At 45.2% G+C, this 21,712-nt stretch overlaps 1 protein-coding gene across 1 annotated transcript in view; it reads left to right on the top strand.

Annotated features, from left to right (window-relative positions):
• LOC311223421 (uncharacterized protein) overlaps positions 1–21,712 on the top strand; it is a 116,707-nt gene that overhangs the window by 35,270 nt on the left and 59,725 nt on the right. The window contains exons 5-7 of the mRNA XM_084308209.1: positions 17,729–17,944; positions 18,033–18,110; positions 18,221–18,324. Of these exons, the coding sequence (XP_084164335.1) occupies positions 17,729–17,944; positions 18,033–18,110; positions 18,221–18,324 (398 nt within the window). The remainder of the gene's footprint in view (positions 1–17,728; positions 17,945–18,032; positions 18,111–18,220; positions 18,325–21,712) is intronic.

Below are 21,712 nucleotides of genomic sequence, written 5' to 3'. Positions count from 1 at the left end.
AGCACACTAGCTGGTGCGAGGAAGCGTTGGTGATGCTGGTCACTGTAGAACGGTAGCCGCACGATACACTATACCTAAATAGACTATTACTGAATTAATAGAATAGGTCGAACTCGACGGTACAGCGTTAAACTCTGATACTTCAGTTATCAATTCGCACGCGGTCTCAATGCTCTATTTGGGGCCAAACGGGCCCTACTTCACCGCACGTTGTATCGTGGGTGAGGCTTCACTTGGGTAACTCGAACTAGGTTAACTAACTGCTGTATTCACCTGCGCCGTATTTATACGTTAGGCGAACAAACTAGTACCAGCCTTATTCCTGTCTCGTATCCTTGCGCAGAGCCGTTCATGCCCAGGCATGTCTTTGACGGTGACTTTGAACTAGACCCTGGGGGTATGGCAGTGGCGCCTAAGGGACCGCTGTCCAATAGGAGAACGAAATATTATGGTCTGTACTAGGTTAAAGGGATATTCCGTGTATATGTACAAAGAATACACAAGGGATATCAAACGATATACAAATATTATGCAATATATATCAATCAATAAATATATATATTCGGTTTAATCTGATCCTTCGTAACAGCCGCCTCCTAATTAGTCCCACCTAATTAGATAAGCAGAGACAGATTAACCGCACTGTCCACTACTCAATGTCCGTTGTGAGGGTAGGGCAGTTCACAAAGTCAGTGGGTCATGGTCGTCATCAAGAGTGTCGGGGAGCCTTGGCAACTCTATTAGCCTCGCCACGGGCCGGGTGTATGTCCGCCCTTGGACGAGCACTTCTGCCGCTCTGACCTTTCCGTCGGCACCAGTGATCACTTTGCTTACGCGGCCGGCCGGCCACGCAGCTCGGGGTAGTGACTGGTCTATGATCACGACGGCTGGACGGGATGAAGGGGGGCTTAGGAGGAAGCGGGCCTGAGACTGCTTTGATCTGTGCTTGGCTGCGCCTCCTCCTCCTCCGTCTGTTTCTCTTGTTTGCTCTGTACCCCGTCTGAGGAGGGGCCGGTTCCGGCCGCCCCGTCAAGGAGTCGCTTGGGGTGCTGGGTTCGAGGTCAGCTACGTCTGGAGTGCAGCTGAGGGGGGTGGAGTTCCGAACTCCCTCTTGTGCCCACGGTTCTCTCACAGGCCTCTCGCTCAATGTCAATAGCCTCTCAACGGGCTGTACGAGGGGGTGGCCGGTGTCGCTCGCCTTTGTGTGTAGGCAGCGTGTAGACGTGGGTTGACTGTCAAGTCCGTAGAGGGGGCCCTGGAGAGTCCACCCCAGTCGGGTCTGAACCGCGACTGGGCATCCTTTGGGTCCGATGTGGGCCGCCTCAATTGGGAGAATGAGGTCCGCGTGGTCGGAGCCGATGAGCAGGGTCGGTGTGGCGCCGTCGATAAGCGGTATAGGTAGTTGACGTAGGTGCACATACTTTGCCATCAGCTGTGGGATGGGGTAGGTGTATTGAGACAGGCCTATGTCGTGGCTGGTGAAGACGTTGGTTATACTATACTGCTTCTCGGCCTGGTCCACCGCTGCTATCTTGAAGGAGACCCTTTCACCTTTTATGGTCTTCTGGTCCCTTCTGATGGTGCGTATTGTCATGGTACCTTTGGCACCCCGCAGGCCCAACTGGGCTGCGGCGGAAGCGAGGAGGAGAGTCTTTTCAGACCCATCGTCCAGGACGGCGTAAGTGTCCAGGACCTTGTCCTCGTAGCTCAGGAGCACTCTGACCACTTTGATGAGCACTCGGGGGGGGGGGGGGTCCCGCTATGCTGGTCAATGTGGAGCACTCCTGTGCTTTGGATCGTCTGGGGTGGTGCCGACTCGCGGTCGTCCGAGTAGCACCGTGACTCCCAGTGTCTGCTGTAGCAGTCGGAACAGTAGGGAGCGGTCTGGTGGATCTTCGGTACTGGTGCCACCGCCTCGGCATGGTACATTACCGCGACGGGCCCACTCTGTTGTCCTGGCTGACGCCTGTTGATGTCATGCAGGACCTCCAAGTGGGCGCCGCCGCACCTGCCGCACTTCTTCTTCAAGCGGCACGCAGCTGCCATGTGGCTGCGCGCGCAGCGGAAGCAGCGGCGGTGGTCCTTGATCCACTGACTCACCTCATCCGTGGTCAGCTTCTTGAAATCTTCGCATTGATACAGCCGATGTTCCCCTTCACAGTACTGGCATTCAATCTTCCACTCCTCTTTCGTCGAGGGGGTGTCGTGGTTCTTGTGCTGCGGTACTGATTCGGCTTGGTGCATAACGGTCACCGACCGGCGGTTATCATTTAATCCCCGAGGTCCTGGTCTTGGGCTTGGTCCACTCCACACGAACGTGTCCAGTCGTAGGCTGCTGACCTCCCTGGCGAGGAACTCAGACAGGTCTAGGAGGGATGCCTCTGGGCCGTTGGGGTCACGGTGGTCTCTCTGCCGCCGAAAGCGCTCTTGTCGGGCGGGAGGGAGCTTCTCTAATATCCTCTCTACATTAGAGTTAGCGTACAGTTCATAGATCCCTTTTTCCTTTTGGGACCCCAGCATCCCTACCAGGGACTGTACCTTGATAGACAGGTCATCTAATGCTCTGTTGTCTCTGGCTGGGGGGAGACGGTCAATGTCTCTTATCTCCTGTATCACGTAGTCCCATATGCGTCCATAACGTTGGTCGAGGGCTACTAGAGCCGCGGTGTATGGGGTAGTAGAGTTGGAATATGCCAGCGCTATATTGTGCGCTCTGGGCACCTTCAAGTGCTTGAGTAGGATAGCATACTTGTACGTTTCATCCGGTACATCGGACATCATTGTCTCTAAGCACATTCGTAGCTCTGTGTACTGTGCTCTGTTCTCGTGTGTGAAGTCCGGGAACGTCGGTTTGCCAAGGTACGATGCCATGGATGGCTGGCACATCGGTGAGCGTTGGGGGAGAGGCCTCCTGGGCGAGTCTCCCCGTGCGTGTCGTCTTGGGCTGGTACTTGGTGGGTACCGAAGCCCGGGTACCCAGGTGCTGTTCCTCGGGGCTGGCGGTGCGTCAAACTCACCCGTGAGTTGAGTCGGGGGTTTGTAGCGCAGTGCCTCGGGGCTGACGTCTGGGCTGTACTGGACCTCCTGGTCCAGAGTATGTTGCTGCTGGTCGGGGCTGTACTGGGCCTCCTGGTCCAGAGTACGTTGCTGCTGGTCGGGGCTGTACTGGGCCTCCTGGTCCAGAGTATGTTGCTGCTGGTCGGCTTGACATTCCTCCTCTTCCTCCTCCTCTTCCTCTGCTAGGTCCTGGAGTCTTCGGTTCAGTCTCTCGGCGTGGTCCGGTTCTTCCCGGTTGCTGGGTCTCGTATGGACCGGCCGGGGAGGGGGTTCGGAGACGTGGACAGGATCCTCCTGTTGGCGGGGTCCCGGGTCGCTTGGTCGGGTAGGGGAATGTGTCCTAGACCCTTGTCTTGACGATCTCCGGGAGCTCCGTGCGGAGTGAGGGGGTGTCGCCATGGCAATCAATTTGTCCATCAGCTGCGCCTGCAGCCGGTCGCGCTCTGCCTCGCGCTGGGCATGAGCGGCTTCGCGCACTGCTTCGCGCTGGGCATTTGCAGCGTCGCGCTGCGCATTGGCGGCGGCGTGCTGCGCATCGGCGCGGCTTCTTTCAATGTTCTCTTCCGTCTGAAGGCGTCTGGTCTCCAGTCTTATGTGGTCGTCTTCACTCCTTTGTTGCGCCTGGAAGCGCTCTCGCTCGGTTGCAGAATGTTCGAGTTCACTGAGGGCTTGCGCTTGGAGTTGCGCGTGAAGGCGCTCTCGTTCGTCTGCAGCTTGTTCGCGCTCGCTCGTCTGTTGCGCTTGGAGTCGATCGCGTTCACCCTGAAGTCGATCGCGTTCGGTGGAGGCTGCCAGGGTGGCGATGAGTGCCTGCGCCAGCATCTTGTCCGCTTCGCTGGGGGAAGACACAGGCGGAGGTGATCGGCTTCTGGCAGTGCTCGTTGGAGATCCGTTCTCCTGTCGCGCTCCGAGGAGATCCATCTCCTGGGTGTGCGCCTCTTCTGGTAGTGGGTCGGGTTCCGTCCCTGGAGGGCTTTCTTTATCCTGGAGCTCTCCGGGGACTACCTCGTTGGCGTCGGCGGGGGGTAAAGTCATGTCTAGCTTAGGAGAACCGTTTGTGGAGTGTTCATCATCGGCCATGTTAATATTATATTAATATTACGCTAATTACTATCCGGGGCTCGAAGGACCAATTGTAACTGAGGGGTACAATTCCCTGACTGTATTAAATAAGTATGGTATCATTAAACCACTACTGTCTTATGTACATTACTACTGGCCATACAGTACACAGGTATATGATGAGAACACCTCCACAATATACACCATATACACTGGCGCTGCTCTGATGGCTGCCTTTCTGATCGCTCCGACGAGACTGTGCCTTATTTTGTTAATTTTTATAGTATTAGGAGTTTTATTTGCACCAACTGTTGGTGCATTATATGTGTATGACCGTCAGTCAATCATTGACATTGGATTAAGAAAAACTTACCGTTTGGATTGCTCTCTGGATCGGATCGCTGAACAGCAGAAATGGCCCGCCGAGATCCTTTGTTATGCCGGCCATGGACAAGACCAAAAGCCGCCGCGAAGACGAGGAAAGAGAGCCGGGGTCCGGAACAGACTGAGGTCCAAACGACACAGAACCACATTGCCCAGCATATTGTTGGCCAATGTGCAATCGATAGGAAACAAATTGGACGACATCAGAGCAAGGATCCAATTCCAGAGGGACATTCGGGATTGTAACGTCCTCTGTTTCACAGAAACTTGGCTGAGTCCAGATGTCCCGAATCATGCAATAGAACCGGCAGACCACTTCTTCGTTCTACGCAAAGACCGGACGGCATTAGAGTCACTAAAGACGAGAGGAGGCGGCATTGCCTTCATGATAAACAAGGAGTGGTGCGATTTAGGCAACACAAAGGAACTGTCTAACCACTGCTCCCCAGACCTGGAGTTTATCACGATAAAATGTCGACCCTTCTTCCTCCCAAGAGAGTTAACGTCCATCATCCTCATCGGAGTGTACATTCCACCACACGCGAACACTGAGGTCGCACTTTCAAAACTTCACGACGAGGTAAACAAACTCCAGGCAGCTAATGTTGACGCTGCCATTTTGGTCTTGGGGGATTTCAACAGCGCGCGTCTTAAAAAGGTGCTGCCGAATTTCTATCAGCATGTGACCTGTCCCACCAGAGGCGAGAACATATTAGACCATGTATACTCGCAATTTAAGAATGGGTACAAGTCACAGGCTCTTAGTCCATTCGGTAAAAGCGATCACGCCGCCATTTTTCTTTTGCCTAAGTACAAACAGAGTCTCAAGCGAACGCCGGTGGTCTCGCGAGAGGTTAAGCGTTGGGCCGTGACGTCAGTGGAGTCACTCCAAGCAGTGCTGGGAAGCACAGAATGGAGTGTATTCCGTGATAACACAGCCAATATTAACGAATACACCGAAACGGTGATTGACTGTCTGTACTCAGGTAGAAGTAATAATCCCCACCACCAAAATTAATATCTACCCAAATCAAAAGCCCTGGGTAGACAAATCCGTCCGTGAGGCTCTGAAAGTGCGCACATCAGCATACAACACCGGGCTGGTGACAGGCAACATGGAAGAACACAAGATGGCAAGATACAACGTCAGGAGAGCAGTAATAGAGGCAAAACGGCGTTACAGGGATAAAGTTGAACTTCAGTTTGAACAGGCTGACTCTAGAGGCATGTGGCAGGGCCTCAGAACAATGACAGACTACAAAGGAACCCCCCTCAAACTGAACAGTGACATCTCCTTAGCAAATGATCTCAACTCCTTCTATGCGAGGTTTGAGGCTGTGAATAACAACACCAGCCTACAAACCACGGCAATGGGGGGGGGGGGGTCTGCTGATGGAGACTCAGTGTTCAGGGTAACAGAGCATGAGGTGAGACGGATCTTTAAAAAAGTGGATATCAGGAAGGCAGCAGGACCGGACGGCATCCCCGGCCGCGTCCTAAAAGTCTGTGCCGACCAACTGGCCCCGGTATTCACTGACATCTTCAACCTGTCCTTGGAACAGGCCGTCATCCCCACCTGTCTGAAGAAGTCCACCATCATCCCTGTACCCAAAAAATCTACGCCCGCTTGCCTCAACGACTACCGCCCTGTAGCCCTCACCTCCATAGCCATGAAGTGCTTTGAGAAGCTAGTGAAGGGCTACATCTGTTCCTCCCTCCCCATCAACCTGGACCCTCTGCAATTTGCATATCGCCCCAACAGGTCCACGGAGGACGCCATAGCCCATGTGCTGCACACAGCAGCATCACATCTGGACAAGAGGCAGGGGAACTATGTGAGAATGCTGTTCATCGACTACAGCTCAGCATTCAATACCATAGTCCCCTCCAAACTCATAGCCAAGCTCAGGGACCTGGGCTTGAACTATGACCTGTGCCAGTGGGTCCTGGACTTCCTGACGGGCAGACCCCAGGTGGTAAGAGCCGGCAACTGCACCTCCTCATCCATCACGCTCAACATAGGGGCCCCCCAGGGCTGTGTTCTGAGCCCCCTCCTCTACTCCCTGTACACGCATGACTGCGTAGCACAGCGGAACAACAACACCATCATCAAATTTGCTGATGACACAGTAGTGGTGGGCCTGATCTCTGCCAACGACGAAAGGGCCTACCTGGAAGAAGTAGAGAACCTGTCACAGTGGTGTCAGGAGAACTGCCTCTCCCTGAACGTCAGCAAAACAAAAGAGATGATTGTGGACTTCAGGAGGTCGGGGGTCAAGGACTACAGCCCCCTCAGCATCGACGGGGCACCAGTTGAGAGAGTGAACAGTTTCAAGTACCTCGGAGCCCACATATCCGAGGACTTGACATGGACCACACACATTGACAGTGTTGTGAAGAAGGCACGACAACGCCTCTACTTCCTCAGGCGCCTAAGGAAGTTCCAAGTCAGTCAGAAGATCCTTAGGAACTTCTACTCATGTACAATAGAGAGCATCCTGACCGGCAACATCACCTCCTGGTTTGGGAATAGCACTGCACAAGACCGTAGCAGACTACAAAGAGTGACACGTTCAGCCGAACGCACAATTAGAGGGGGGCTTCCCACCCTCCAGAACATTTACAACAAGCGGTGCAAGGGGAAGGCTAAGAGAATTATTAAGGACTCGAGCCACCCGAACAACTGCCTCTTTGAACTGCTGCCGTCAGGCAAGCGATACCGGAGTCTTATGGCGAGCACAGAAAGACTCAGAAGGAGCTTCTATCCCCAGGCCATCAGGCTGCTAAACGAACAATAATCGCTAAACGAACAATAATCACTATGCAACAACCATCAAATGCACACAGCACACACACCCACACGCACACACTCACTCAAACAAACAACACACTGCAGCACCCACTCTCCACACTTTAGATCACACAAACACACTTACACTTTATATTTATTGATAAAGGATTTGCACTACAACTCGTACACCTACTGTGAATTGTACCTAAACTGCACCTCGTCCATTTATGCCTTGCACTATATAGTATTGTATATTAGTACACTGCACAGTATTGTATATTGTATGGTAACTACGTCTACGAACATTGTACATATGTCTAAACTGAACACTGTGACCTCTTTTTTTACTTCTAATTTTTACTATGTTTTTATTTCATACTTATCTTGTCATGCACAGTCTCTGGAGCGCAACAGTAAGAAGCATTTTGTACAAAAGTATTCTGTACTTCTGTATGACAACTATTAAAGAAACTTGAAACTTGAAACAATGACACGGTTCCACACAACTGGGTTTAAGAATATTTATTAGCAGCAATGATAGTATATAATAACAATACTTTACTTAGGGTGCGCTTATAAGGCAAAAGAATGTGCGTAAGCAAATCAATAACTTATGTCCATTCTTATATTACGCAGGAGATAATGAATACAACCTGAATATTAGGAATTATATCTATGGTATTCTAGTAAGGTAGCGGGAGATACTGGTAGGGTCCCTCCGGTTGTAGGCCAGCAAGGGGAGAGGATTTGTCGGTAGCAAAGTCTGGATCAACGGGGACTCGATAAGCTCCTGCTACGGGAGACGGTGCATTACTCCCTTGATCAGCAGACGAAAGCAGCAGCTATTCTCCAGTATGCGGTGCAGCATGGAAGAAAGCTAGCCAACCTCGGGCGTCCTAGAGGCGGGCTCGACGATGCTCCTCACAGGGTAAATCCCACACAATTGTGGGTGTAGACGATTCTCCGCTCCAATGGTCAGGACCAAAGCAAATATAATCCAGCCGAAAAGGGCTATGTAGTCGTCGGGTAGGTTATCCAGTGTACATAATCCACACGGTCCTCGTCTAGGGCTCCTAGGATGAAGGCGCCAGGTTAAGCTGCCCAGCCTGGATAAGCACACTAGCTGGTGCGAGGAAGCGTTGGTGATGCTGGTCACTGTAGAACGGTAGCCGCACGATACACTATACCTAAATAGACTATTACTGAATTAATAGAATAGGTCGAACTCGACGGTACAGCGTTAAACTCTGATACTTCAGTTATCAATTCGCACGCGGTCTCAATGCTCTATTTGGGGCCAAACGGGCCCTACTTCACCGCACGTTGTATCGTGGGTGAGGCTTCACTTGGGTAACTCGAACTAGGTTAACTAACTGCTGTATTCACCTGCGCCGTATTTATACGTTAGGCGAACAAACTAGTACCAGCCTTATTCCTGTCTCGTATCCTTGCGCAGAGCCGTTCATGCCCAGGCATGTCTTTGACGGTGACTTTGAACTAGACCCTGGGGGTATGGCAGTGGCGCCTAAGGGACCGCTGTCCAATAGGAGAACGAAATATTATGGTCTGTACTAGGTTAAAGGGATATTCCGTGTATATGTACAAAGAATACACAAGGGATATCAAACGATATACAAATATTATGCAATATATATCAATAATAAATATATATATTCGGTTTAATCTGATCCTTCGTAACAGCCACGGTATAAAAACGGAAATGTATGGATGAAAAAATAATCAGTTTTTTGCATGTTGACCGGAAGCAACTCACTGACAATCAACGTTGTTATTAGATCCAAGCTATAACATTTAACACTTTCAGTGCCCAGCAGTGCTTGAATGCCCAGCATCCACTTCAATGTTAGCGTTAATATCGCCTAATCTATGTTTTAAATTATGGCCATGTGTCTAATCTGCCCGTCGCTTATCAATGACTCATTTTCCAGTCAACATTGTCGAAGCGGATTGTTTTTTTATCGGTTCATTTCAGTTTTATAGCATCTTTAAAAGCCCTCGTTTTCAAGGAAAATAAAAATATTCCATAATAAACGGAATATTCTAGAATACACAAACGTTCAAATTTTTCGGCCTATTTATGAATAGTTTTCAAATAAACGCTAGATTATCGATAGTATATGTGTACGTATGCAAGCTATATAGGCGATCTGATATCTGCTCTGATATATTTCCTGATCGCTCGCACAGCCAAACAGCCATATCAAACATAGGGGAAAAGCTTATATCTCCGTGAAAACAGGTCTGATTATCCTAAGACTGGTAAAATAGATTCCTTACCTGAGATTAGATGGTATCCAAAAAGATTATTCCAATTCCTGATCGCCATTCCAAAAATCGATCCTTTTATTGATCCAACGCTACATACTGTAAAGACATATTTCACGCTGTTCTGAGGGTCCACAATGACTGGGATCATCTCCGGTTACATGCGTGAGAAGTAAAATGTGGATTCCGGAGTTTTTTTTCCCTCATCCATTTTCATTGAGTCCATTCCAAAAGGGTGCATTACCATCTGGGAGACGATAGGGGGCGCTTTTTTCACATCTGAGCTCCTGATGAGGCTGGTTTCCCAACGGTAGACTCGGTTGATGAAATATGAATTCAGATCGCTAATTAAAAAAATGTCACGCTAATTGTCGTGCTGGGCATTCAGGGGGCGGGCTGTTAACACGTTATGTCGTGGCTGGCATCCAAAGTGTTAATATAGGTTTAGCACTGCAAACACCGGAATTTATCCCCATTCAACAGAGTGCTGGCACACAACGGCCCAACGCCCATAGCGACCCCTGGCGCTGAAAGTGTTAAGAAGTGCATGTTAAGAGGATATAATCATATTCAAACCTTGTAGACTGACAAATACACTGGAGGAAAGTAACTCAGCTCAGCACTGCCCAAATTATATCATCACTATTGCCTGTTTGAAGGATATCATCCTCAAATACATATACACCTACATGCCTTGTAGAATTCCACACATAAGAAAGAAAGATACTGGGATGAATAAACAAAATAGGAAATAAAATTTAGATAAGGTGCTACTGAGATGTTTTGGTGAGTTCTTTGTTTTTTTGTGGAAGTTGCCCTTCTTAAAAATGCATGAACATTCACTGATAATTGGTCTGTAGTGGAGTCTACAAGGTCTACATTGCCGGACCATGTAGAATCCGGACCTTGTAGACTGACATAATTCTGTGCATAGTTTAGTCTACACAGGCCATATTTCAAATAATCAAAATCTTACTTCATTCATCTTAAACATCCTTGATTTGGGGGATTGGTAGTTCCCATGAAATCTGGAGTTGTTCAAACGACAACTGCGATCCACCTTGAATTAAATCACACAGCCGAGTGAAACCTTGTTGGCTCAGTCACGAAAGCGGCTACTTAGGTAATTAATTAATCCAACCCACTTTATTTATAGAGCACATTTAAAAACAACAAAGTTTATGAAAGTGCTGTACAAGTCCCACAACATAAGATACAAAAAAAAAAAAAAATCAGCCCTAGCTTTCGAGTCATTACCTGAAAGATGATCAACACTACATTTAGAGGTTGTTCTTCATGATTTCAGGTGGGAAACACAACTTTGAAAATGTGTCGCTTACAGGATATCTGTTCTTAGGCAGCTGGGTGGCGCAGCGGTCTAAGCGCTCGTCACCAACGCAAGAGACACCGGTATCGAATCCGGCTGTCAGCGTTGCCTCCGGCTTGGCCGGCCGTCATACTGGCTCAATTGGCAGAGTCAGCGTGCGGGAAGCCGGTGGGGTGTTATTCTGGTCGTTGTAAACAGCGACTCCTACAGGTCGGTCAGGGCGCCTGCACAGCAAAGAAGGGATATGTTGAAGGTAGTGTGACCTCCCACGCGTTACACTTCACCAATGAGAGTCCGCGCTCGCAGGTGAAAAGAGGTTGCTGGCTGTCTCCTATGCTATGTGACGGAGGAAGCATCTGATAGACTTCAGGACTCCCTAGACCGACCAGTGGGGGGTACATACGAGCAACGGCCAGGAAGGGGAGGGGGGGAATTGGCATGACGAAAATTGGGATGGGAGAAAATCAGAGAAAAACAGGAGAAAATGTGGATTAAAAAAAAGGATATCTGTTCTTATTGTCAACATAGCCTAGGAAAAGACCAAAAATGACACCAGATTATAGCTCATAACCTGACGTTAAAACAAGTCCCAAAGCCATGGTTTTCTTTGGTTAATATAAGTCAATATTGCAAGGTTTTGTACTTTCACTTGGGAGTGACAGTGATTGCATCAGAAGTAGTTCCGGTTCAGGCAGACTCCAAGCAACCAACCACTGTTGCTTCACAACGTAGCTGAGGGAAAGAGTGCGTCCATCGCCATGATTAATGATACCGATCAATGGCTCTGTGACCGTTTTCAGACAACAATGGAGGTCACTCCTGGATATGAGCTATCATCTGGTGTTCATGTTGCCTGATGGAAGACCCTATTGGGTTGAAATGTTGCTTATTTTAGTCATTGGATTATTAGGAGCTGTAGACCAGTCTGTGGATATCCATTCGGGATATGAGGCAAAACTCATACAATTACTATTCGCTAGTCACAGGGAACTATCCGGATACTAATCGAACCCCCCCCCCCATTGCAAACAGGTGCGAGTTGCAGCAGGCTAACGTATTTCCGGGAACAAAAGCATTCATTACGAAAGTTACATTGTTGATGCTTGAAATGTCTGAGCTTCCTCGTTAACGTATGGTTTAGTTTTTACTTAATAGCGAACGTGAGATAATCAAACAAGCAAGCTAGTTGTCTGCTGTCATTGCTAACAACTAACGCTAGCGGACCAGGCTAGCGTATTTCCCGGAACAAAACCATTAATTCCCGAAGTTACATCACTGATGCTTGAAATGTGTTAACTTAGTGAAACAACTAGTGCTGTCAGGCGATTAATTTTTTTAATTTAATTAATTACAGGATTTGTAATTAATTAATCTAATTAATCACATTTTAATCGCATAACCATTTTAGGCCTGATATTTTATATTCTATAATCATATTTCAAATTGCATGTGTCCGGATGGCAGAATTCAGTACTGTATACAAAACCTTCTGTTTAACACTTTGAGCGCCACGCCTGGTTTTCCGTTTTACCGCTTGAATGCCACCATCGGCGCCAATGTTAACGTTAATATCGCCTAATCTATGTTTTAAATTATGGCTATGTGTCTAATCTGCCCATCGCATTATCAAAGACTATTTTCCAGTCAGTGCTGTGAAGGCAGATTGTTTTTTTATCGCGTCGTTTCCGTTTCAGAGCAGTTAGAAAAGCCCCCGTTTTGATATAAAAAACAGCTCATTCTGGAGCATTCTATGAAAATCGTCTTTTAGTGGAATATTCCACAACGTTGATATTCGTCGGCCTTTTTATGAATCGTTTTCAAATAAACGCTAGATGATCAATATTATACGTGCACGCAAGCACATTACGGCCGCGCGCTGATAATCGCTCCGTTGATTTCCTCACAGACTTTTACAGTGAAACCGAAAGAAGACATTTCACAAAACAGCTTATAACTTCATCAAACTTACTCTGATTATCCTACCACTGATAACATAGAGTCCTTACCTGACATCAGATGGTATCCAACTGGTATATTCCAATTCCTGATCACCATTCGAAAAAATCGATACGTGTATGGATCCAACGCAATACAGTAGAACTCCATGATCCGCGGGGCTCTGAGGCTCCAGAATGAACTCTGGTAACCCCGGCTGGATCAGTGAACTGGAAAATGTGGAGTACCGGATTTTTTTCCCCATTCATTTTCATTGAGTCCATTCCAAAATCACTTATGTCATCTAGGAGACGACAGGGGGCGCTTTTTTCCACAGTGATCGCCGGCGCCCCTCGGCTATACTCGGGTAGGCTCGGGTGATGCAATAATTTTTCAGATGGCAATAAAAAATCCGAGAAATCGCGTGAGTGGCATTCTACGTCACTATTAACACTTTGGCTGCCTAAGGTTAAATTCATGATATACCATAGATTGCCAGCGCTATTTGTCTATGGAGAAAGTCCCCTTCTTTGCAGGGCTATAACTTTTTAAATTCTATTGCTACATTGCCATTATTAGGGCCCATTCAAAGTCCTATATGTATTGTTCATTGTGTAGCAACGTTAAACTTTTTCATTCACATATTCATAGTAAAGTATGGTCTAATGTATAAGTATGTTTTCATCTCTTTCTGCAGCTTTCTCCAGAACGTGATATATAGCCCCAAATGCATTATATTGATGATGAAATACAGTTTGATGGCAATCAGCGCGATATAAAAAATTCCAACTAGACGTACTTCTAGAAGTTACTACACGTCATCTGATGTTGACCGGATGGGCGAGGGGGCGTTTATAATTCCGTGGGCAGCGTTATACCAATCATCTAATGTGGGTCAAATGTTGATAATAGCAGTTAGTATCGAAGACGGTAACGTTACACGCTGAAACTCACCCCAGTCTCCGCGCGCCGTTGGGCGATCATCGTCGAGTAGAAATCTTATCATTATGGGATATATTTTTACCCGGTCCATCTCCAGCTTGTATAATGGTATATACGTCCAAATCATGTTGTTTATCGAGTTATTGCCAATCGATCACCGTGTAGCGTGACGAGCCAGAGTCCCATGACCTATAGCGAGCGCCCGGAAGTACTACGGTCGTCTAGGACAACCTCTATTCAACATCCTGTTTGGCGATTGCGCCGATCGGCCACCAGATGGCGCTCCTGAACCGCCAGAGACCTCAGTGGGTCCTGCTGGTGGATCTCAGGCCAGCGGAGGGGACATATGAATCCGATCGCAGATTTTTGAAATATTGATATAAGGACGACGTAACGCGTCCTCCGGCAACTTTAGCATGGCCAGCAAAGACGTCTAAAGACGGGTCCCGGCAGTCAAAGTGTTAAAAACCCGAGAAATCTCGTGAGTGGCACTCAACGTGTTAATCATCTTCCATTTATTCATTTGCTTAGATTTTTCAGGTCTGGTAAATTTTAGCATGGTGTTATTCACAGTCTCATTTGGTTCATTACAATTTACTCAAGCCTACGTAGTAACAGACACAGTATTTTTTTTTTTTTTTATATTTTTTTTTTTTTTGCACAAATCTCTCCAACATTCCAAACATCTCTTTCCACATCATCATATTCAATTTCCAGGATTTGCCTTTTTCTTTTTTGTAAGAACATACAAAACATGTAAAGGACTCATACAAATACATTAATAACTGACATGGAAAATAAAAAAAGACTTACGAAAAAAGAAACATACTATACTATACATTATGCGTATACATTCCTGATATATATACCTTGCATGTAGACCGAACTACCTTCGAGCAGGTATGTGCTGCATCCTCTATCGGGATGCCACCCTTCTCCATATTGCATGTGAGAGAAAGCGCCCCAGACATATGCAGTTGTGCATGATAACATGCATGCACGCATGTCTCCGACACATGTATGTGGGTACGTGTATCACGTAAGCATGTGTACATGCCTCATATGTGTGTGTGTGCATCTTCCTGGTATGTGACTGTACTCCTATCTCTTGTGTGTGTTTCGTATCCATGTGTGCCTCTGCCCCCTATGTGAGTGTATATCTCAGATGTGTATATATATGTGCGTCTCAGCTACGTATGTGTGTGTCTCCTATATACATGTGTATCCCCCTTATGTGTCAGTGAAAGCTTATATTTCAACTATGTGTATATGTAGATATGTGTATGCCTATCTCCTATAAATGAGTGTGCATGTACGTGTGCCCCTGACGTGTATACCTTATCCTTGTGTATATGAGTGTGTGTAAACCTATTATGTACACATATGAATATGTGTATCCTAGATTAGGGCTGGGCGATATGACCAAAAACGTTATCGCGATAAAATTATAAAATTATTTTCATATAATTCGATATCGATAATTATCGTCGATATAATGTCCGTCAAGTTTAATTGACTTCTTATGCTGCTGCGAATGTCTCAAGTCGAGTTGATGTCGTCATCAGTCCGCGCACGTTACACGTTAGCCGACAAGCGGAGTATCTCATGACAATAAATATGACACTAAAATACTCTCTTCCGCCACAATATATTGAAACGAACTGTATACCTCACACTACTATAAACGTGGCCTCAGAATTCAAAACACACACATACTCGGCACGTAAATATATAAAACATCGGCGTGCAAGCTAATTAGCCTAGCAAGCCTGTAGTATCTAAGCTGTGTATTCCATGACAATGTGCTAAATATTACACTAAAATACTCTCTTCCGCCACAATATATTGAAACGACGTCCACTGTATACCCCCACTACTATAAACGTGGCCTCAGAATTCACGTCACACACATACTCGGCACGTAAATATATAAAACATTGCCGTGCAAGCTAATTAGCCTAGCAAGCCTGGTTGTTGAGTGAGTCCTACCTCCTTCCGGGTATACTTCGCTCTCGGCCATCTCCTTCACTGATTGGTTGTTAGCTGTTGTGCGTAAATACGTCATCACGTAACGTTGGTTGTTGTTAGTGAGTGAGCTGAGCCGAGGCTGAACGGAGCCAAGCTTGGAAAATCGATATATCGAAACTTTGCGACCACGTTTCATGTTTATTTCGAGGAAATAATTTATCGCGATAGTTATCGTTATCGTTTTATCGCCCAGCCCTATCCTAGATACTTGTATGCGGCTATACCTGCGCACATGTGAGTGTGGTAGAGACAGTGACCGTTCCATAGACACACCATCCGGACATAAAATATATGTACATATATACACAATACATTATAAAGCACAGGTACCATCAGATCAAATCCCCTTTTTCATATTCATCCTTGATAATATTGTAATCCCATCTTAATCATTTGTCCCCAGACCGTTCAGTCAGGTGTAGAAAACTGTCCCATACCTCAGCGAAAATATCCTCTCTCCCTGCGACTCTATACGTCACCCTTTCATATGATGCTGTCCGGAACATTAGCTCCATCCATTCTTTAAAAGTAATATCAACAGGTGATTTCCAATGTCGTAATGCAATTCTACATCCTGATATCATGGCCATTCTATACCACATTCCCCGGTATTTAGGCAGTTTAATCCCTTTCGGTACTATACCCAAAACAGACACAGTATTTCTGACACTGGGAATACATTCCCTGAGATCCATAGATGTCCCTAGAATCCGATACCAAGAACATGCAAATGGACCATTTAAAAAGAAAAGTTTGTAAATGTTTATCCTACGTTCTTATGGAATGAATGAGATTTAAAAAATAATAATAAATAAATAATTATAAAAAAAATATTTTTTATATATTTTCTTAATAAATTTTGAGTTAATTTTCATAACGTGATCATTTGCTCTGTAATTAATTAATCTAATTAACGCGATAGACTGGCAGCCCTAGAAACAACATGGCAAATGTACAAAACGTTGCTACCATGTAACATCTCCAGTCTCTCTTTCTTCATAACATGATTGTTACAGTATGCTACCTGGCTAGCTAGTGAGCTGTACCCAGCATGCCGTTCAGCGGTGCTAATAGTTAATACACTACACAGTAGGGCTGTCTTAAATACTTCGAAGCTTCGTTCGATGGCATGAGCTTCGAACATTAAAAAGAAAATCGGAAGTGTAAAAGAAGACAATTATTATTATTTTTTGTCGCCAAAATGCAGTTGTACACGACGGCGACGCCACACAAAACATTAATAAGGCTATGCCTATGCTGCTATGACTAATGTGTTACCAAGTTGGCTAATTTAATTGTAATCATCTGCTTTTGTAGGTGCATTGTCTGATATAATTATAAATTAAATATAATATAATTGTTTGCTTGATAGACGAAGGTTGCAACATAATTATGTAATGTCATGTCGTTGGCTGTGAGAGCAGCCCCACTGCACCCAGGCAGCGCAGCCGAGTGAAACCTTGTTGGCCGTGTCACAGTCACGAAAGGGGCTACTTAATTAATTAATCCAATCCACTTTATTTATAGAGCACATTTAAAATCAACAAAGTTTACCAAAGTGCTGTACAAGTCCCACAACATAAGATTCAAAAAGAATATATATATATTATAATAAAAAATCTCTCAAAGCTTCGAATTAAAATCGAAACTCGGCCCCGAAGCTTCGATTGCAAAAAAAAAAAAGTTGAAGGTCAGCCCTAGTATACAGACTCATCTGCACCTTGTTTACACTGTTTATTTTTCTCATTTATATTCAGATAAAACTTGATTGCCTATATTTATGTCTTTCTACTATTACCCTGCCCATACCTATACCTCCCCTCCCCATGTTTCTATGATGCCCAAAGAGGATCAATAAAGGAATATCTTAAACGGCCTTTTCTATTCATTAAGGTTCTGTGTTCCTGACTTTTCAGCAGGTCAACAGCATCTTTTGCAGCAGAGGACTCCAGCCAAAATGCTACCTGAACCCGGCGGCGTGGTGCATAGGCCTCAGGTGCAGCATATCAACAACAACATAGTGACCTTGTCTAATGTCCAGAGCCCTCACTCATATATGGCGCCACCATCCAAACTGCTGCAGTCCATCCAGATCCTGCCTGCACTACTTACCAAACCCCACGGCAACAAAGGTACCATGCCTTACTTTTACTCAATACGTCATATGCATTCAGTTGGAAAACGACTAAAAATAGCAATACGTTTATTTATTTATCACAGATCAGAGCCCAATCAAACGAGGATTAACGCCGCCACAGCAAAATGACATCTTAGCAAAGAAAGCCAAGTTTGATCTTGGTATGTCTTTATTACTTTACTGTGGGTTAACACCTTAATGCTCGCGGACATTAATATTTTCTGCTATGCTGGGGTTGCTCTAGTGTGAACTGGATATTTAATCTGTGCAGGGCCCAGTAATGTGATTGATCTAGTGGATAATGGGATCAAGACGAAGTGCCCAAAGTGCTACAAAACCTTCCTTCACGACCAGGCCATGAGATCTCACATGACGGTAAGTGAACGTGTTGCATGTGAAAAACTAAGCCTGAATGGCAATATTTGTAAGAAATGACTAAACATAATTGTCCTAGATTGTCTGTGGTGGGTCTGTTTTGATGTTGTACCATCATCCATACTGTACCACAGTGCATCCTTAACTCATTGGCTGCCACGCTGTTTTCGGGATATGGCTATGCGCTGCCATGCACCCTTGGGAGTCGAAAGTCCTGTTTGCACCTGTGGGCGGAGAACAAAAGGATTTAGAATTGTCTCCCAAATGCTCAAAGTACCTATTTTCAGAAATCGTTAAAAATAGAAAATAGATGTCTCCTTACTTGCTAAACTTAATACGACTTGTAAATACGTTTAATTCTTGCTAGATGGTATGATTGTAATTATCTCCGTTTGCCAGAGAACTACATCGCGTCAAGAAACGCACATACACGCACACGCGCACACAAGAGCGGTGTGTGCGCTGTGAAAAGGTGTTAGACCCCGCAGAGGTGAGAGGTATCAGAGCCTACCCCCCATCCAAATTCTAAACAACAGATTGGCTTTTCATAATATGTATGAATTATCTCTTGCAATATTATCCACAGGACTTGACTTTTTGCAGTCATTGTGTGTGTGTGTCCGCGGACCCGCGGACATTCTCTCACAGCTGATGGAGAAAAAAAAAAGCAATAGCTTACATACTTTTCCGGACTGATCATCTGAGCTCCTCTCCAGTTGAACTGCTACTGTGTTTAAATCCAAATAATCCTCTGCCATTGGTTGTAACATGTCATCTGTTATCTAGTATTCAGTCTTGTGAAGTTAAATCCTCTCTAGAAGTGAAACTGAAACTTACCAAGCCTATAAGTTGTTAAAGGGGCACTAGGCAATTAATTTACTCAGTGAATGCCTGAACACAGAATGACACCAGTATCACTGACTACCACGGCAAGCCTATAGATAATTATTCTATTTAATAATTATAATTATTATTATAAATGTCTCTCTCTCTGTATCTCTCTTTTTCATTCTTTCTTTCTCTTTCATTCTTTCTCTTATATTACTATACTATTATATATCTTAGTATATATATATCTAATGTATTCAGGTAAACCTCTATCTATCTAGTGTGTGTACATGGCATCAAATCAAAGTGTGTCGCTGTAGGCCTGCCTGGGCCCAGTCATTGGAATAACAAAGGAACAACAGACTATAAACTGGGCCTTTGTTCCAGGTGTGAATTGATCTAGTGACATTGACATCATATTGCATTCTGGAAGGGAGTGTAGTTCTCTTATCAAATTCACTGAATCCTTTCAAACCGCTGTGCCCCGACTTGGTAAGGATTTGACCAGAATGTTTCATAGGACATTGTAATCTATCGGCTCGAATTTTACAATTGATGGCTTATTTTGAAGGTATAAACCTGTAGTTTCATATTGTGTAAAAAAAAGAAAGAAAAAAAAAATGAAATTTCTTAGGGAGGCGGAGCTCTAGAGCTCAGACTCTGGAGGGTTTTGCAGGGCTATAACTATATTATATATTATAGCTATGGATGCAATACTATGGCCCATTTGACATCGAGTATCTATCGTTCAATATGTGAATAATTTTTTTTTACATCCATACATTCCCGCTTTATACCGTGGTGAATATAAGTATGGTTTTAGAGCGATCTAGGGTAATTCCTCAGAGGCTAGTAATAGCCTGCGACGTGTATTATACTAAATCCATTGACATTTCGTCCTACACATGCTACAATAAAAAAATCAAATGCTATGATTGGTATTATGTTCCATCATGAATGCATGAAAGGGGGGGGTCATTTCTGATTAATTGATTGTCAATAGCGGCATTCGTTATTACAACAACATACGCTGATCAGGGCGATGGCTATGAAAACAAGGCTGACAATCAAGCTGAAATTGACATTAAATTTATCTTACCTGTAGCTGGTGGGATTCCAAAAAGAATATTCCAATTATTTGAATGCCATCTGGTAGATCGTATGTCCATTTGGCCCACGACATAACCCACCACAGCATAATTAATCGGGTGTCCCAAAAACAATTCAATGCGATCGGGTGAAGCCCTAGGTTCATGTTAGTAGAAAAGAGAGGCCGGAGCGTTTAGCGTGTGGCACAGCCCAATACACAAGGTTTCAAATGTTGCTCGATACCGCCGCCTGGTAGGATGCGGCCGGTATTGCACTTGAGCGATCTCAGACTCAGCCCCATGATAACACCAGGCTTCCTGGATGGATAATGAATGGAAATATCGAATAAAAGAAATAACGATCAAATAACGACTATACTCGTTGTTGGCGTTCCAACGATTGGTCGGCAATAACTAGTTTAATCGTTGTTGGCAGTGAATGAGTTAAGAGTTTGGTCAAATAGATTGTGAAGTTAAATTTAGAGGCGACGCAAATGCATACAAAGTCAATGGAAAGAGACTAATGTATGGAGACGGACGCAGCTTCACTCTCTGGGCAGAGCAAACCGCCTTTGCTCCATTTGAAAAATTTTCTATTTAAGTGAGAAATCTGCCTGTAATGATGGAGCAAATGTAGGCATAACTTAACAATAAATATGAAATAGCCGGCTATGAATGTTGTTTAGTGTATTTATATGTATACCGTAGGGCTGTCCCCGACTAAGGATTTGGATAGTCGACTATGATTGGCCGAAATTTGCAGATAGTCGACTATTAGTAGACTATGGAAGAAAAAAATTGGGGGGGGAAAAAGCTTTTTTTAAATTTATTTTTATCATTCCATTTGTGCTGTGGGGGTGCTTAACACATTCCCGCCCGACCACGTATATATCCGTGTTTCGAATCCAACGGTTGAGGACCGACCACGGACATGTCCGTGGCAAGGTTGTTTTGGCTTTTATTCCATTGTAATAACCTATTCAAGGTCGCCGAGCGGCACTGCAGAAGTACCCTACTCTTTGAATTCGAAAAAGTGCATTACCGGCCAGATCCTCTTAGGGGCGCTATCTCGATAATGCAGTGTTCCCTGTGGCAGAAGCTGTCTTGTTTTTTCTGGATTTCCAATGTAGTTTTCTACTAACCTGAAGCGATGCCTATAGCCTGTTACACAGATTACGTTTTGGGACGCGGATTTCACTATGCAGTAAAGGAATTTATCATCAGCCAATGGACAAATCGATCTACCAGATGGCGATCGATAACTGGGAAATGCTCTGGGGGATCCAACCGGCCCACGGTAAGATCTTTTTCACGTAAATTACACGCTGATCAGGCATTGTTTTGATCCATCCACTCGGTCAATGAATGTGGCTACTGAGGCTAACACGGTTATTGGTAATCAATAATCAGAAACTCATTACAAATGTCATTTTTCAGTCTCTAGCATTGTATTATAGTAATAGGAGTTAGTA

The sequence above is a fragment of the Notolepis coatsorum genome, assembly GCF_963971535.1.
Source record: "Notolepis coatsorum genome assembly, chromosome: 1".
Classification (NCBI taxonomy): domain Eukaryota; kingdom Metazoa; phylum Chordata; class Actinopteri; order Aulopiformes; family Paralepididae; genus Notolepis; species Notolepis coatsorum.
This window is presented reverse-complemented; position numbering and strand designations above follow the sequence as displayed.